We start from the raw sequence: 13,309 nt of genomic DNA, 5'->3' as shown, positions 1-13,309 counted from the left end.
GTAACTAGAAGACATGCTCTTACAGTTGTTTGTTCTTAGTTAAGTGAATCCATTCCTGAATAAAACTTGAGATTGACTGTGGGATATTCAGACTTGATTAAGCTGTTATTTCCTAGTGGTGTGTTAGTAGCGTGTAGATTGTGTCGATAATATCTTTGGACTTGTCAAATGCAGAACCTAGTTTTACAGTATATTTTGGTGGTTGTTTATTGGTTTTTAAATTTATAAAGCAGTAGTCTTTTATGTGAGATAACATGTTAAAGCAGTGGTCTGTTAGGTAAGGTCATGCTTATACTATATTGCTTCCTTAGCTGTTGTAACTGTCTCCCAGCTGTCGCTGTGACAGCTCAGCTTATCCCTTGTTCTAAGGCTATAGGCTCAATAGGTAGCTTACACAACTGACACAGAAGTTCTAGTTCCCTGGCATGCTCACAGAAGTCCTTGTAAATGTGTTGTAAATGTGCACAACTGTCTAGCATATACTGACTTGGCAGCACCGTGTAGAATTGCATCAACCTCATTTTTAGGAGGAGATGAGAATTCTTTCCACAATACCTAGGAGACTTTGTGAGTCAATGCTTAAGCCCATGTTACTTAGTCTAGGCACAAAATCGAGTTAAATTACAGCACAGGGTGTTTAAAAGCTATTGCTCACAAGCTGAGCGGCTGTTCCTGTTCATTTGCATGCGTTTAGCCTACCACTATTTGTGAACTAACTCACTTTAGTCAACTTCAGTAAAGGTGATTTAAGCTAAATGAAGTTGCAATTGAAGAGGGCTGAATGCTTACACAGACAATTAGAACATCTTGCTGATGAGCACCAACTTCTTAAATAATTAGAACACAGTTGCACAGTCATTCTGTAAGCACTCCCAAAATCTCCCTGAAATATGCCCTGAAGGAAGATCTTCTGTTCCAAAATCAGAGAGAGCTGTGTGTAGGGAGGAGTGAGTAGGGCAGATCAGATGGGTTTGTGGTTCCATTCCAAGTAGAAGAGCAAAAGGAAGAGTACTGCAGTGATCCTGTCCTTCAGAAAGCTGATCTAGAGAGAGGTGTAGCAGGATTTTGTTCTCCTGAACTGTCTTGCAGCCCCAAGTCTGTAGGAGCCCTTTGAATCCTTTTCTGTGCTGCGTGCTTCAGAAGCATGGTATCGTAGGTATCATTTTCCTTTGGAGAGAAGTAGTAAATTAATTTTCTTAGTTTTCCTTTCTCTTTAAGCAAAGTTATGTGTTTTCTTTGTTTAAGAGAATGGATTAGGTTGGGCTAATTGGACTGCAAAACAGACAAGCCATTCTAAGGTTTTTCCCTTTCTTGCACTGATTTTCTTTCTCCATGTCCTCTTTGCTGTTCCTTGCCAGAACTCTGTATTGCAATCTAAGTGCACAGTTGATTTCCATGTTTATATAGAATTAAGATTTCAATCAAGACTGTTAGAATATCATTTAAGAAAAAAAAATACATTTCTGGAAGTGTGTGTAAGGTTAGGAGCAGTGTGACTCAATCGTACACTTGAGTACTAGGTTTGGACTGCTGTAGGGAAAGCTGCAACCTGTTAGAATAGATTTAGATTATTACTTTTTAAAAAAAAAAAACACAAACAAGTCAAATAATTCTTCTGTGATTCTGAACAAGGTGATAAAAGGGTAATACCCCCCTGGTTATTAGGGCTCTTATAATCCAAATTAGAGTGACCATGTGAGTTTGCTAATTTCTGTGGCTTTGTGTTTCATATTTAGGATCTTAAAACTTCTAGAGGACTTCTTGATGAAATGAAGAAAACAGCAAATAACAATGCTAAGCAGGTAAGACCATTTGTTTATTCGTTCCTGTAATTAGCCCAGGCTAAATGTAGCTGTGGCAGCTTGGCTGTAGGATGCTTTAGTCCACAGCTTTAAGAGATGAAGAGATGCATTCCTATGGCTGTGGGTCTCGTTTCACTCTCTGATCTAAACAAAACTTTCTCTCAATCAGTAGACCCATGGTAAAATTTCCAGTTGCATATATTCAGGTTTTAAATGGTATTCTACTTATAGCTGCCAATATGATGTGCCACAGTGAGAAATGGAAATGAAGGCAATAAATGTTTCTACATCACTGGAAAAAAAGGAGAGATGAGTTTTTTCTTCATTTGAGAGAAGCCTGGATCATTAGGGAATTCTTCTTTCCTTGTGTTGAAGGAAATAACATTTCTTTTCAAAGGTTAGGAAGCAATAAAGGGATCTAGAAAAGGAAATCAATTTCTTAAAAGAAGCAACAAAAATTAGTAATTTTAAGCTTGGGAATAACTGTAAGCACAAGCGATATCAGATGAGCTTATTTGTGTGTAAGGTGGGACTTACGTGAACAGTAGCATAGAGCAAATGACAGCAGTAAATACTCCTGTCCCCCAGAAATTAAGTAACTCTGATTTAAGTTCTGAAAAACATGCTGAAGTGACTCTATGATTTAAAAAAAAAAAAAAAAAGTATGTGCATATTTACAGTACAGTTTTCAAAATCATAAATTAAATGGAGAGATTTGGACTGGGGTAGTTAAATAAGAAAACCCAAACTCTTAAGGAAAACTTCTAGATCCCCGCAGAATTTATTCTATAAGAGCAGTATTATTGTGTTCTGTATGGTGTTCTCTTGTGAATTGCTTGCTTCCTACAGATCATAAGGTTTCAAAAACTACATGGGTTGTGATGTTTGGTGTTGAACTGGGATATTGTGCTGATACAGTTTCTCACTACCATCTTTGTCTGGGGAGGCCAGTTGGTAGTTTTATGTATGTTTGCTGTTGGCAGAGAGGCATTAAAATTGGGGATCTCTTAAGCTGGCCACCTCTCCCTGTATTAGAGACTACTTTGAAACTACCTTATAAAAAAATATAATTGCCCAGGACTAGTGGTCTGAACAGCTACCCTGTTTGGGAAACAGCAGTAATGATGGTGGCAGATACAGCAGGATACAAATTATTCTTTATCCTTTCTTTTACAGCTTTAGGAATTTTTTGTGCTGGAAACACTAGCTTTTTAGCATTGTGTGTGCACCTTGTTGCTAGTACATGGAGAGAGTGGGGTGAAGTAGCTCAATTCAGGGGATCTAAAAATGCCTTTTTCTAAAGACAAGGCATTCTGTAAAATTAAATACAATTCTTGGGTAAGGCTGTATCCTTTCAGTTTGTTAACAACTCTTTATCCTTTTGAACTGATTACTTTAAAATCCTGTTTAGTAAACACCACTCAGGCAGTGACAAAGGTAGCGATTAAGAAAGAATTGATAAAGTGTACCAGATGTTCTTCAGTTGCTTTCAAGACCTGCAGTTATCGTTTGTTTTCTCATTTATTTTCCCAGGTGATTGAATGGGTTTTGGAGAAGACTGGCAAGTAGAGGTACTGAATGGATGCTATTCACGCCTTCCTAGAAACTGCGGAGAGCAAGCACTTCTGATTGTAAGAAAAGCGTTATACTGCCTAACACATGCACACACATATCTACACACCAGAAGGACTTCGGTTAGTGTAATTATATAGACTCAATTCTCAAGCAGAGTAGCATGTTTTGTAATGTTTTATACTTAAAGTTTTAATCTTTTAAAAAATTCAAATGAAAAAAGGCTTTATTTTATATGTATATTTATTATGTTTCGTTGTTAAAAGGAATATAGCTTGACTTGGTTTGGTAAAGCTTTGTATGTTTTTCAACCTGTATATTTGCTTTTCATGTGAATAAAAAAACCCCCAGATTTAATTTTAATAACAAAACCACTTTGTTTTACCTTTTTGTGTGAAGACCTCTATTCTATTTCTTACTACTTGCTGTTGTATAAACAGCTGTTTACAGCACTGACCGTTGACATTTTTTAGAATAATTAAGAACAGTTCCTATTCTGCAGGTGAAAACAAACATAATTAGAATTTGAGTCACAATTATCTCTGTGTTTGTAGTATAAGGAAAAAAAAAAAAAGCATGTCTTTGTCTTTTGAAACTTGATGCCAGGTCCCATTAAAGAAAAGATCATTGTTTTACAAGCTGAATTTCTGGTACAATTTCATGTGTACTCTTTGTAATGCTCCTTAGAAACAATTCATAACAGAGTTCTGAGATTTCTTTTCATGGGGAAGGAGAAAATCAAAATTATAGCAGTAATGATGATTGTGGGAGCTGTGAAAGAGCTGGCATACTATGATGAAATGTGATGGAAAGAAGAATTTCTACCCAAGTTGCAAGCACAGTAAAATACAAATCGGCCTCAGTCTGCTGAAGTCTCAGGCGTGTATCTGGCTTGTACTGGTGTAATTATTCAAGTTAGTATTATGTTGAGATGAGGAGTTCCTACCAAAACAAATATATTTTACAGCTTTCAGTGTAAGGATTTCCTATTCATCATATAAACTAACACGATGAAAATTGATAGAGATGCAGTGTTATTGTTTGCTGTATTCTCCTGGAAGGAACATGGATGAAGCAATACAAAATAAATGACATTTAATATTATGAAAAAGTAGTAGAACTAAACCATGTGTAGGTTAGACTTAATATTGTAAAATCTACTCATTCTCTAAAGAGTCTCCCTGATTTTGTGACATTAATCTTTGCTTAATTCTATTTTGTGTAAAGCCAAGCCCTAAGGAGGTTTTTTTGTATCCAGCAGGATCTTGCATTTAACTCTTCTGTTCCTTTGTTCCAATGTGTATTGTTCTCCTGAACTCTTAGCCCAGGACAAATACGGCTACTTAGGAGCGGGATTACATTTGTCTGAAAAATGCCACACATCCGTAGCATCCAGGTTTTACTGATTTGATGAAATAGACATGCAATCAAGGTAGATATTTAAATAATTATTTAGTAAGTGCATGCACAAAATTGATCCAATGTATTAATTACATTTCTTTGCATTCAAGGCAGAAAACAATAAATTAATCAAGACATTAATCTTCCTTAACATCTAATATTGAATAAAGAAAGTATCTACTTCCAAATAGAGAGAGAAAAGCTGTAAGTTATAATCTCATATCTTCAGCCTGAATGTTGATACTTTTGTCCAAATATTAAAGCAAGCCAATGAACGTTGTATTTTAACTAACTGAAATAGTTGAAAGTTGTATTTCAACTGGGGGGCGGGGGGGGGGGGGTATATACTTGTAATTACAAAAACTTTGTAGTTAATAAATTATGCATAAGTTGCTAAGCAAAAGTACAGAAACTCGACATTTCATTAAATAGTCGAGGCTAGCTGCCATGAGCAAAGAAAATCCCTTTCAGGAAAGTAATTAATACTCTTGAACTGGCTTTCTTGATGAAAAACTATCTGCATGTATCTGTAGAAGGGCTTCTATAAAAAGGTGCTTTTTAAAATTATGTTTTATTATTTTCTCATTCCTCCCTTACCTCTCTATGGTGTCCATAGTGAGCCCTGGATTTTGATGCTACCTACCCTACTTCTACTTAAGTAGAACCCAATGGTTATTGTTTTAATTAATTCTGTAGACTCGAAGGCTGGCCTGAAATAATCAGCAGGAAAGCAGTTAGGGAAACATAAGCATTTTGATGTATTGTTTGTTTGCGTGATTCCCAGTGCTGAACTACTACAATGCCGCCTATGTCTCATTTGCTCTTGGTTGTTACGTTGTTTTTTTTAGGGTGATAGCTAGTTTATTATCATGCCTTAATAACACTGTGCCCCATTTGAGCTGTGATAGCTGTCCTTGTCCATGCTCTTAACCTACAAAAAAGCATGCAAAGTAATTTGACCTGGTCTACCCTAACAGCGCTAAACCAAATTATCTTACATCTGTCGTAGTTCAAAAACCCCACACTAAGAGTTCCCACAGCACAGCTAACATTGTAACTTCCGTGATACAGAATGTAACATCACCCTTTGCCTCTGAACTTCAAATTATTTTCTTGTTTGTGGCTGCTGAACCCAAAATCCAGTCTGCCCTATGCATGCTTTGGGTGCTTGCTTTCATGTTTTTGCAAGTCAGGATACAAGTCATATTCAGCAATATACCTTTATGGTTTACCCATAAGCCACGTTACGTGCTTATACAAGATTGGGGTAACACTGATGTGGTTGCAATTACTTGGTGATACTACAGCAATTGCATGATGAGTATCACTGGGCTACCACAGAACTTAACTTGGGTACAAATGCTTTTCTGAATTCACAGTTCTCCCTTGGGATTTGTTTTCTAATGCCTTTAATTATTTGCACAAGCACAGAAATTCTGATGAAGGAAACAAACTGAAAAGCTAATCCTATGTGGAAAAAGCAGCTGATATGTTTACAAGAGGTTGTAATCTTTGTTACTTAAATATTTAATGTTTTTCCCCTCATGCTTTTAAACTAAACTTTTGCCCTGGTTAATCTAGGGGTTCACTTATATCAAGCAGGCTGAGTTTCTTGAAATTTTGCTAGTATATTTGCAGATATTAATATCTGCTCTTTAAAATCAAAGTCACCACTGAATTCAAAAGTGTCCATTTTACATACAATTCCCAATTACTTTATAGTAATAGTATATACAGTAATAGTGTGTGTATATATAGAGTAATATATAATATATACCATAGTAATAGTCTATATATATAGTAAACAGCCCCAGTAAACAGCTAGTTATAAACCTGCGAGTTTGACTCTTATGAAAAATAAGATAAATTTACAAATCAATGACAGTATAACAATCCAGAGCACATAATTTGTTTAAGCTCCGACCAAAGACGCTCCAGTCAACTTTTAAACGTGGGTAAGATGACATTGAGAAGTCTTGCAGATGGAAAACGGATCAACCTCTACTTCAAATCAGCTGTGCTTCCGAATGCAAAGAGCTGAATGGAGTGTGCTCCCATGTCCTATGGGAAGAAGGAATACTTACCTTCCTCAGAAAGAAAACACTTGTTTTGTTATTTGGAAAAGACCCATTCTAATGATGTACATGGTAGCAATTTACTTGGTAGTACATAAGGAGTTGTGTTCTGATTTTTAAAGTACCTTAAGAGATGCTATTTCCACTTAAAGAGCAAGACTCTTAGGAAACACCAGTATGCTTCCCTGAACACAATCAGATCAGCTTTATTTTCTTTTACTTTGTTTTAACAAACACCTTATCACATTTTTCCAGTAACATATATGTTCCAATATGTATCCAAGTCTTTCTGACAGTGAAGCTGCCATACAAACTTTCTAATCAGACCGCTCCATTTACAGTCGGTATTTTGCGAAAAGAGTGAAACTCCAGAATACCCCATTTTAGGATTTCTGTGAGGCTGGTCTGCCATACCTCGGGTCAGACTGAAAGAACAGGCTTGAATTCCCGCAGTTAGCTTTTCTATTTGGGCCACTAAGTTAAGAATTAAAGTAGAAGGGAAAAAAAAATCTTTTTTTCCATAACCGTTCATAAGGTAAGCGAGGCACATGTTGGCCTCACTTCTTGAATGTGGAAACTTGAGCAGAAGTTTCTGCTCTTTTTTTTTTTTTAATGACTTCTATAACCGCCCAGTTAAGTGTAAGCAACAGAGAAAGCACTGTAACTTCAGCAGGTGAGTCTGAATGACCTGCCCCAGAACATCCCTGCGGCCTTTCACTAAATGCCAGCAGCAAAAAAAAAAAAAGCTGCATACTTAATGCTTTCAGCCTGTCATCAACAGTGCCACTATCACAGGAACACCGAGCTTGCTTAATAGAAAGCACCAATGCACCACTGACAGTACATTAATACTTTTTCTTTTATTTTAGATTTTTTAAAAGTCATTCCATCAATACGATGAATAGTTGTCTCCAGTAACTGAATTCTTAACAGAATGACTGAGGTTTAAAATGTATTTTTCCCCAGCCCAAAACCAAAGGACAGCCTTCCAAACAGCTTGTTTGGGTACAAAGTAAGCTCACCTCACAAAAATCCAATAAATGACTTTATTAAATATATTCTTTTCCTCTAAAATATAAATATTCACTATACTCTTATAAATGTGGAGTAGGTCCATATTTCATTTGTCTATCCCATCCAAATATGAATCAGTCCAAAATCTGAAAATGAAGAAATAGCATCTGTAATTATCATTATTTTGTTCTATAAATATATATAATATGAATTTTCTTTGCAAACTGTTTAGTTATTCACTTACACTTCATATAGTACTGAGCACCTTAGATTACATATTGTGTCATTTAATTGTTGGTACTAATATAGGAATTTGTAATATTTACAATGCACATACATAGAATCATAGAATTGTTTAGGTTGGAAAAGACCTTTAAGATCATCAAGTCCAACCGTTAACCTAGCACTGCCAAGCTCACCACTAAACCACGTCCCTAAGCACCACATCTACAGGTTAGGTATAACATTCCAGTGATTTGTAAGTGTTAAAGGAATAAGGAAATAGTGTAGTATAGTTTACGTACGTATTTAACCTACCCCACAGTATGCAAGTTTTCACTTTAACCTCTGGAACTTTTATAAGAGCCTGCATCCAAATTTTTAAGTTATACTTTGGAACATCAATAAAAATGTCCTGAATTGCTTTTTAAAAACTTCGCACAACAGTTTACTTGACGACGTGATGTGAGTTCATAGTCAAAGACCCAGTCCCCCCAGCGTACTAACTGCTCTCAGCTTCTCAGAAGATGCTCTCCTAGAAGCTTCCAAGCCAAAGGAGACCCAAGTAACTGCCACAGAAAGTGATGTGAACGGCAGTGGTCGCTAAATGAGAAATGTCCATTTGGAAATTCTCTGTAAGTTATGTAACACGTTATCTCCTACCTTGTGAATTTACACGAGGAATTAATTTTTAAGTGCAAGTACCGTGACAGTAAGAACAAAGTTCACAGCTAGGTGAATGCCCTTCCAGGCTTGCTTTTGACTGGTGAGAGGTGCTGGGAGTGGGGCTGTTCTTCCAAATGGCAATTTAGCTGTTGTTCTTCAATGATTATTTTCTGTATTTGTGAATTCAGCCCATCATATTAATTTTTTAATTAGTTTTGATGATTAAGATACCTATGGAAACCACCGTGAACTAATTCCTGTGCTGTGAATAAACAATATGACTTACGCTTAACGCTCAAGACTTAGCTTAAAAACAACATGGAACCAAACTGTGTTTTTAATTTTCCTCTTTGCCAGCCATGTGATGCTAAGTTGAAACTTATGTGCTTTCTCAAGAATAAAAGAAGTGTTGTAATATGACAAGTGAACTTCCACAAACTTTGGATTCTTCCTGTACAGTTCCTGTACTTCCTGTACAGTTCAGAAGGACTTTGAAGGACATCCTGAATTTAAGGGAAAAACTCTAAAAGCAAACAAAAGCCCACCCCTATATGAAGCAGTTCTTTGAGCAACATAAATGCCATCCCTGTCCTGCTTCTTTCTGTTCCCATGCGACCACCTTAAGCCAATTTAGTAGTTCCAGGTGAAAGCTGTGTGTATAATGTTTGATGATGAATGTCAGTGTTCCTGCCTGCTGCCCGCTTTGTGCCCAATGTAACCGTAAACACAGCCGAAACTCAGCGATTCAAATGTTTTGAGTTAAAACAGTAAGCTGTGGTGCAAAACAGGAACTAGTAAGTTATGGGTACGGAGGTGAATGTCTTACGTTTCACTAGCAAGGAATAAACCTGGACTTGCCAAGTCATGCTCGTAGGAGCAGTTCCTTCCATATTAAGGCTTTTCTGGCAGTGCAGCATGTGTTCCTGCCCCGGTGCGTTTCCTTGCTGTTGTGGAGCTGCTTGAATAACTTTTCTGATCTAATCTAGAAAACGCAAAAAAAAATCAAGTCTTCATCCTTCCATTTTTTCTTCTATGAAGCCCACACAACCAGCCTCGTCAGAGCTGAGGGGGTGACGCAGTTGGAGTAGGAGGACAGGAAGCTCAGCATGGCTTTCTGTTGGAAAACTCTGCTGTGGAAACGTGCTGGCAGAAGCTTAGGTCACACTTCAGCATGGATTCAGGTAACTCGAGGACGCTCCTATCTACGCCTCACTGACAGCTGGCTCTCAATACATCACTATAGCTAGTCTTGCTTTGGGTCCATCACTAGGAATGTACACAAGATGTCTTTATCATTTAATTTGAAAGTGCTTCTCAGCAGGGACCTTCCAGCTGGTCACTGACCACAGCTGTGTTGCTTTAGAGCATCCTACTTGAAGATGCATATTTGCATGCTCTGCTGGGTATTCAAGCAACAGGTTCTGACAGTGCTCCAAAAGAAAAATCTTCTGTAAGTGGTGCACAGGTTAGAACAGAAAAAATATTTCACTTTTGGGTGGTGGGACAATCTTGTTTGGAGAACTGCTACTCAAACAACCTTGAGCTTGCGTCACAACCAACATCCACTCTTGTCTGCTTAGCCCTTTACTTATTCTATATAAACAAGTACATTGAAATAGGCACAATTTATGATTCTGAAACATTTATACCTATGGTACTACACGCTTTTACTGTCTCATATGGGATTTTAAAATCCCATTATTTACAATGAAATCCACTGTTTTACTTGTCATGCCACCTCTTTAGCTGATCAAAATGAAACCTGGGTCTTGGAAGACTGCAGAAATGACCAAGGCCCAGTACTGAACCCCAAGCTGGTGTATGCTGCTAGCTGGTATGGGTTGCTGCTGTTGACTGTACTTCAGATTAGCGTGGTCGCTCCATCTTTCTTTGAAGCAACAGATGTATCCCACTTATGCCACCAAGCCAAGTCTTGTAATCTTTGCTGACAGGAAGGAATGAATGATGAACACAATTGGTTTTGGACAGGAATGAAGGTCCAGTTGCTGAAAGTACAGAAACAAATCAAGTTGAGAATGATTAGATTAGATTACAGCTCAAATAAGCAATCATTTACGGAGTACTTGATTAAATGCTGCCTGGTATTTTGACCATCCTTCTATTAATAACAACCCTTTATTACAACGTATTGTCTTTCCTTTGCATACAGCTGCAAATATTTACGTTACTAAAAGTAAGTAATAAGCATCTTGAGAGCAGATGAGATCCTGGTGCCTCTGGGCTTGCATCCACCTGGCTAAGCAGCAGAAAACTGAGTCAGATGCTGCAAGCAGTTTTCCAAGAGGTTCAACCCCTCCATCTTTTCAGGCTCTGTTTCTGACCAGGGATGGTGGTGGGACTGCTATGTCCGACACCCAGTGCATCTGCTGTTGGTCACAGCTGAAGCCAGGATACTGCACCTTCAGCTGATGCTGCACGGTTGCTCCTCTGTTCACACAGCCGGCGGTGAGACTGAACTGAGACTTTTTTTTTCCATAGTCATGGTTCAGAGGATCTCACCACATGCTTGCTAAGCATGACAGACTTGTCAGTGTGGCCAGCAGGTTCAACAGTAGGTTCACATCAGCACAAACTAGATTTGCCTGGTACACCTGATACACCAGTCATGTATCAACTTTATTGAGAGCTAGTAACAAATTCCCTTCTGAAAGCCTAACAATAAGCAGTTCTCAGAGTATATGTTTTCAAAGGTGATGTGAAGAATCAAGCACCCAATGTGCTCAGAAACTGCTGAAAAAATGTGGCAGGAAAGACCATGTTTACATGCATAATTTATGGTATCTAAACTGCTCGTAGGAATAAGCACCTTATTTTTAGACATTGTGACAGCTAACTTAGAGACCTAAGCAAACAGTTTGCACTATATCTGTAGTCTTCCATTTTTTTAATCAACTAGGTGTTCAAAAATGTCTAAAACATAGCTTGTTGTCATAACATAAAGTCCCTATGTGTATGTTGGAATTAATAATAATCTCATTCTTAAGTTCTTCCACCTGCAATCGTTTAAAAAGTGAAATGGATACATACAAAAATTCTAACATCTGGCTATTTAGAGATATAATTTGTTCTTAAATGTAAGAAATCTTTCATCCCTCTTTGCATGGTTTTACCATTTTTTCTCTCTTTTTAGTTTATCTCCTTCTAAAGCCAGATCATCATGCTGTACTAGAAAGCATGATGCACTAGAAGGCATCTAAATACTGGTACTGGAACTAGGTACTAGCCAGCTGTTATTAGAAAAGAATAGAACAGAACAGAACAGAATATTTCAGTTGGAAGGGACCTACAATGATCATCTAGTCCAACTTCCATTAGTGCTTCTCCACCCCCACAGCCTGATGGACCACCAGAGACGGTAACATGCATCCCTTTGCTAAACGCAGTACTTACAATTTCTCCATCCTTTCCTCCAAAGTCTAAATAAAGCATCCTTATCCCATCATCTGAGGACATTTTCAGTTTTTCGTAGGGATATTGTGCAATTGTCTTAGAGAAGGCACCATCTTGCGGTTCAGTTGTAAGAGAGAATCCATGTTCGTAATGGATGGTCAAACGGCACTCCTGGCTTTTATATGTGCAAGCTGAAGAAGGAAACAAAATATAGTCTGTAACGTTCTTAAAAGCAATGAATTCCATTTGGCTGCAGATATCTGCATTTTACATTCGATCTCAGCACTATCTTGCGGAAAATAACCTTTCCTAAAACTGGGCTAATCGTGCTCTAACTGTAAACCCGCAGATTTGGAAAAACAACAGAAATCCTTCTGTTGTGCAAGGTGCAAGCAAGGTTTGTTAGTTACGGTATAAACACACGGACTAAAATTGTGCTCGGCAGTAGCAGTACTGATGTCAGTCCTTTCGGTTATTCGCTGCATTCTTCATGTTGCAGCATACATCTACGTGCTGACACAAAAACAATCTACTGAAGTTTAAGAAGGCTCAGGCTGGCATTTCCTCCTTCCAAACCTTGACAAAGTCACAGCTACTCTTCTTCTTACGTCTGACAGACATAGCCAAAAATCAATAAACGCGGCGCACAACGCACGAGACAATTAGAAGCTCTAAAGGGTTTCCCTAAAGTATTTTGACAAAGATGAAGACACTCCTGAGTCCTCATTAGTGTCGTTGTAATTGAAAAAGGGCCCAGATAATTGTATACAATAGCTACTGCAGCAGAAAGTCTGCATCTTCCCCTCCGCTCAGAAACAGAGGCCATGATCCAAATCAAAAAATGAAGAGTTGAGGTGTTCACATCCCAAATTCTCTCTTCCACCACGTTCCTGTGAACAGTTCTGCCAAGAAGGGTCCTTGGCACTGGGATAAAAGCACCGTGATAAAAGAAGGGGCTGATGCCCTCCTCCTGCTTTTGGACAGAAAGGCATCCACGTCACTGGGCTGAGGAGACGGCCATGCCCTCAAGGTTGTTCGTGCTGAACACTGGTCGGTTTCCACGTCAGAGGCCCTCACAAAGCAGCCTGAGCTCCGCACGAGGCACGGGGCCTGGCAGCCTACGGGCAGGCGTCCCCGTGCTCAGCAGCA

The 13,309-nt window shown here is 38.3% G+C and overlaps 2 protein-coding genes across 3 annotated transcripts in view; one reads left to right on the top strand and one right to left on the bottom strand.

Moving 5' to 3' along the window:
- The window catches only part of MTBP (MDM2 binding protein), a 30,111-nt gene extending 26,122 nt beyond the window's left edge, over window positions 1–3,989 (top strand). The window contains exons 21-22 of one of the 2 annotated variants that reach the window (XM_072851968.1): window positions 1,737–1,802; window positions 3,336–3,989. In XM_072851968.1, the coding sequence (XP_072708069.1) occupies window positions 1,737–1,802; window positions 3,336–3,371 (102 nt within the window). In that variant the 3' untranslated portion in view covers window positions 3,372–3,989. The remainder of the gene's footprint in view (window positions 1–1,736; window positions 1,803–3,335) is intronic. The other variant, XM_072851967.1, reaches the window with a different exon arrangement.
- Window positions 3,990–7,922: 3,933 nt separating this feature from the next.
- Window positions 7,923–13,309, bottom strand: part of SNTB1 (syntrophin beta 1) — a 116,623-nt gene continuing 111,236 nt past the window's right edge. Inside the window, exons 6-7 of the mRNA XM_072851164.1 lie at window positions 12,161–12,351; window positions 7,923–10,755 (exon numbers count right to left, since the gene is read on the bottom strand). Coding sequence (XP_072707265.1) covers window positions 10,663–10,755; window positions 12,161–12,351 — 284 coding nt within the window. The 3' untranslated portion in view covers window positions 7,923–10,662. The remainder of the gene's footprint in view (window positions 10,756–12,160; window positions 12,352–13,309) is intronic.

The sequence above is a fragment of the Ciconia boyciana genome, chromosome 2 (assembly GCF_034638445.1).
Source record: "Ciconia boyciana chromosome 2, ASM3463844v1, whole genome shotgun sequence".
NCBI classification, from domain to species: Eukaryota; Metazoa; Chordata; class Aves; order Ciconiiformes; family Ciconiidae; genus Ciconia; species Ciconia boyciana.
The sequence above is the reverse complement of the archived record's forward strand: the minus strand, read 5'-3'. Positions and strand labels throughout refer to the sequence as shown.